At 32.1% G+C, this 5119-nt stretch overlaps 2 protein-coding genes across 3 annotated transcripts in view; one reads left to right on the top strand and one right to left on the bottom strand.

The window, feature by feature from the left end:
• The window catches only part of LOC105624510 (putative protein FAM10A4), an 18694-nt gene that overhangs the window by 1695 nt on the left and 11880 nt on the right, over positions 1–5119 (top strand). Inside the window, exon 2 of one of the 2 annotated variants that reach the window (XR_001046521.1) lies at positions 3462–3812. The exons of the other annotated variant lie outside the window; for it this stretch is intronic. The gene's annotated coding sequence lies outside the window, so the exon portion shown is untranslated. Of the gene's footprint in view, positions 1–3461; positions 3813–5119 lie in introns of those variants that run through there. 2 annotated transcript variants of the gene reach the window in all.
• Positions 2186–5119, bottom strand: part of LOC105624524 (sarcalumenin) — a 10129-nt gene continuing 7195 nt past the window's right edge. Inside the window, exons 7-11 of the mRNA XM_012205887.1 lie at positions 4851–4967; positions 4487–4719; positions 3838–4029; positions 3479–3742; positions 2186–2569 (exon numbers count right to left, since the gene is read on the bottom strand). Of these exons, the coding sequence (XP_012061277.1) occupies positions 2186–2569; positions 3479–3742; positions 3838–4029; positions 4487–4719; positions 4851–4967 (1190 nt within the window). The remainder of the gene's footprint in view (positions 2570–3478; positions 3743–3837; positions 4030–4486; positions 4720–4850; positions 4968–5119) is intronic.

Here is a 5119-nt window from a genome sequence, read left to right as displayed (position 1 = left end):
TATTACTTCTATGTAATAGTAAAAGACTTAGTCTTACCGTTCGTTGTTATTTATTCTTGGTTGTCGTATTTGTATTAGGATTATTATATAATACTATACTCTTCTCTCTCTCTCTCTCTCTCTCTCTCTCTCTCTCTCTCAGAAGTTGATTCAAAATTAATGAAATATATTTGAGACAGATAGCAACAAAAATGATTTAAAGATATAAAAAAATTATTAAAATTATTTAAAAAATTCAATTTTACATTGAATTTTGTGACTTAAGAATTATTAGAATTAAAAAATTTAATAATTGAAGACTTGGAAGAATTAATTAAAACTTTGTGACTTTGAAAAATTAGGCAATTAAGAATTTGAAAAAAATTTAATTTTGATATCCAAAATTTTTTAAAATTCAGTATTTAAAGATATAAGGAACTTTATTTTATCTAACGCACCAACTAAAAGGAAGCTAAATTTTTGATCAAAAACAAACATTACCATTTATCTCACGCATTAACTGAGCAATGCGTGAGAGATCAGTATATCTTTAATGAATTTAATTACACATTTTAATAAGAACACAAAATCAGCTTATACGAGGTATTCCACAAAAGCCACAAGAAGAGATCATCTTATCTCTTTTTCATAATGGAAATATTTCGGTATTAGTTTAATTTCCCCGGTACAGAGGAATTTGGCGGACGAGATTGTTGCTCAACATTATATCGATTCTGGAGAGTCTATTTTGTTTTTTGTTTTTTTTTAGATAATCAGCAGACGTCGATTTGTCGCGAGAATTTAAGTATTAGGTGCAACAGTAGTTTAGTTTACATTTTTAAGAACTTTAGAAAATTAATCTTAAAATTATAACAATTAATAATAAGATAATTAGACGAAACTTATGCAAAATTATGAGATATAATTATCTAAAATAAAATTAATTTTATAAATAAGTCAATATCTATTTCTGAAAATAAATTTCTTAAAATTATTATTAAATATGAATAAAAATGTCAAAATTGAATTTTTTGAAAAAAGACAAAAAGTTATGATTTAATGTTATATTCTCTGAAATTAGAAATTTTTAAAATTAAAGTTAGGGATATCTGGGATCTTATCTAATCCTTTTTTACTATTCAATTAGATAGCCAGATTTCATTAGTATCAAACAGTATATATCCGGTTGAAATTTTATATTTAAAGTTTGTCATTGATGCAGATTTCTATTCTTTTCAGCTGAATTTCTTGCATAATTTATCTTTCCTCTTTTTCTTTTCATGTTGGAGAGATAAAGAAAGTTATTATTGCTATGTTTGCCTTCCTTTCCTTTTTTTTTGTAAAATAGAATAAAAAAATTTTACTAGATATCTGAAAAATATCTGGTCGGATAATTGTCCCACCAGATATTCGATCTAATATTGAATAGCCGGTGTCATATTCTATCCGATATCCGGCAATTTTATGATTCGGTTTTACATCCCTTAAAATTATCTTGAATTTTGATTAAATTTCTATAAATTTTGATAATTTTATAAATGCCTAGAAAAGTAAGATAAGCTATTATTGCACCGAAATCTCGAATTTTCGCCGAATCGATATGATATCTGAACACATAAATTCAAAGGGAACTCTCACTGTCCGCTTTTGGATCGGAATGGTAGCACTAGCATTGTTTTACCAGACACGCAATACACTTGCTCTTCTTCTGCAACCGAGGAAGTGTTTCGACCACTGAACTCGTGATATCACACTCCACAGCATGTTCACGTTTTTTCACATTGTGTCATATGTTGTGAAGGACGAGATTAAACTATTCGGATCTAGAAATTATATGGCGTTATTTGCCCATTGAAGTGATGGTACCTCCAATTTTCATACTTCAAGACTCCTTTCCGCTTTCGTTGCTTTCGCGACCGTCAGCCTCTTTTACCGATTTCTTGTCATTAAAGCAGCTCGAATACAACTTGCGAGGATAGTGCGATCTATAGTTGCCTGTGTTTCAAGAAGAAAATCCTTGGTACCATCTCAAATATCGGACCACGTTTTTTAGCTCGTTCACCATCGAGCTCATTTTTAAGCTACCAAGGCATTTCGACTACAGGCTGAGTGTTCCTTCTCGGTCTAGCGGAGGTAAACGTCGCTTTATCGCCAGTCCGTATTTCACATGGTATCAAGAGCTCCGTTCTGGAACGCAAATACGCACTCAACTCGGTGGACTGTTACCTTCGCTCTCGTGCAACACCGCCTCTACCGACTTCTTATAGTTGCCCACCAACTCGGGTAGATCGTAAGCGATGGATACATCAAGCCTGTTAATCGGACAGCCGCGGAAATACGTACATGTAGAGCTCAGTAGTGGGAAATCATAAAGTGGATTTAATCGAAAGAAATCACGGTAGACATCCGGATCTGGTAGATCGTAGCGCGATATATTCGTGAGAGTGCTGAGGCCTTCGTAGATATGATAGTCCTGTGGATTTTCGATGATCTTATCGCTGATTTCTCGCTTGTTGCCGAAGAATGTCTTGTGATTGTAATATGTCGTCAGGTAACAGTCCACCATCTTAGCGTGATTACGTACTCGTACCTGAAATTGCCAAAGATAGAACACATCAAATAAATTTTTACTAAAATAGAATTATTCTAAAGTATAGTAATAAAACAGTTGATCTTTTAATTCTTAATAGGTTCTTATTGTTTATTTTTATATTATTTTTTCGAGGAAAGATAACTATTTTTTACTTTGTAGAATTCTGTAGAATTATAACAAAGATAAGAACTGTAGGATCAATTAAAAGTATTTATAGATGACCGGAATAATTATGAGAGATTAAAATAATCGTGGCATGACACAAGCACAAATAGCACGACAACAGACTAGATCTTCTAGGAATGAGAACGAAAAATCTCGAATTGCAATTGACTCCATTAATTTTTTCACAATCATCACTAATATTTCTTTCCATATTTATTTTTCTAAAATACTCGGAATCTCGACAATGTTCACCTAATAATATTTCATAATTAACATATAGAATTTTATTGTAGTTTTATCATGTAACACTCTTCGAATAATATCAATGATTATAGTTGTGAATAATTACAATTTTACAATTACAATTTTTCTTTACTTGTTATCATATTAAAGCCAGCCTTTCAATATATGTTTTTAATCATGCGAAATTAACATAATAAGATGATTAAAAATTATTTATTTGTATCCTACTATGAAATATATGCGTGTAATTAGCAAGTTATTGCTTAATTTTCTTCTGATTATTTCCCGTTAATCCTATATATATAATTTTAAAATTATATACCCTAAGGGCTCGTCTGAGAAATTTCGGAAATTTTTCATAGATTGAGTGATGAACGTACTTGAGTTAGCCGAATTGCATAGTGAAGCAGCAATGTACTCTAAGTTAGGAATGAAAACGAAGGATTCCGAATTTTAATCCGTCAGTTTCCGTATTTTTTAGAATTGATGTGAACTTACGGCGAATCTTCTGGCGCTTGCTATCTTGTGCTCAACCCTCTTGTTTATTGCGGAACGTAGGTCGCGAAGAAATGCGCGTTCTTGAGCGTACAACAACCTGATAGGCGCACCAGCCTCGTAGGGTAATGACCATAACGACGTAGAATACATTATTGGCGGCTCCGCGCTTGACATGAGCGGTGATATATTCCAGATTAAGGCGCCTTGCACCCTCATGAGTTCTTCAGGCTTTACCTGGTCGGCTTTGTTAAGGATAATACGGGTCTGTGTGAAAGTAATGTTATATTAGGCGTTTTTTAAATTTTTTAGGGGCAAATAACTTTATCTCTCTTTATTTTTACCTGATATTCTCTTTTTACCTGATATTCTCTTCCTTTTAACTGGTCAAGAATCGCCTCGGTTTCGGGACCAACATCCAACTTGGCGGGATCATAAACCAAAAATATTATATCTGCTCGATCGATGAACCACTGACAGGCATCATTGAAGGGAAATAATCGTTGAACTTGCTTTCGAATTTCTAAAATACCCGGAATCTCGACAATGTTCACCTAATAATATTTCATAATTAACATGTAGAATTTTATTGTAGTTTTATCATGTAACGCTCTTCGAATAATATTAATGATTATAGTTGTGAATAATTATAATTTTACAATTACAATTTTTCTTTACTTGTTATCATATTAAAGCCAGCCTTTCAGTATACGTTTTTAATCACGCATAATAAGATGATTTAAAAATTAGTTAGAACTTTAACTTAGAACTTTTCTTAATTTTATTAAAGAATAAAATTATACAAATTTTGTATAATTTTGATTGAAAATCGTTAATCATCGATCAATCGTTAAAGTTTCAAATATGAAACGTTCTAAATATTTATTCTAATTAAAAATTCCAAATTTTTAATCTTAATCAATATGATTGATTGCACATTATTTGTCAACGTACATTCCCAATACGCAATAAATATTTATAGACGGATAAAGATCTTTTACAATCGCTTACCTTTTCTAGCAACTTATTATTAAGTCGCAGGCCTCTGAGACGATCTAGTAGACCCTGTCCAAACTTCTGCAATCCCGAAAAAGTCCAATCGGCGGCCAACTGGGTGCCATCAAGAACCTCCTCCTCCTCGCCGTGCATTATTATGTTGAAGTAGGCCGGTGATGGCTCGGCTCCTGTGTCATTTTTTCCATTTGGCGATTTGCAATGCTCTTCTAAGCACTTTCTCAAACCACCTAAACACTCTCTGTATATTCATGCTCCTAGCATGCCAGCTATCGCTAAGTCTTGACTACTTTACCAGCGCAAAGCCAAAGAAAAAATGTAACAAAGAGAGATCACATTCCTCTTTTAGTTAATTACCCACCTGTCCTCAATGACATTGACTTGTATTCGATGTCGAGCAGATAATTAATGATGGACGATTTCCCGCCGCTCCACGGTCCCATAAATAGCACTAGTGGCTTGGAGAATATCTCGGGATCTAATAAATTAAAATAATAATAGATTATATTGCAAATCTTGAGTTAAAAAGTACATTATTTATTTATCTTAATATATACATATATAATATATATATATATTTTATATACATATATATATATATATATATATATATATATATATATATATATA

Source organism: Atta cephalotes, assembly GCF_000143395.1.
Source record: "Atta cephalotes unplaced genomic scaffold scaffold00003, whole genome shotgun sequence".
Lineage (NCBI taxonomy): Eukaryota > Metazoa > Arthropoda > Insecta > Hymenoptera > Formicidae > Atta > Atta cephalotes.
The sequence above is the reverse complement of the archived record's forward strand: the minus strand, read 5'-3'. Positions and strand labels throughout refer to the sequence as shown.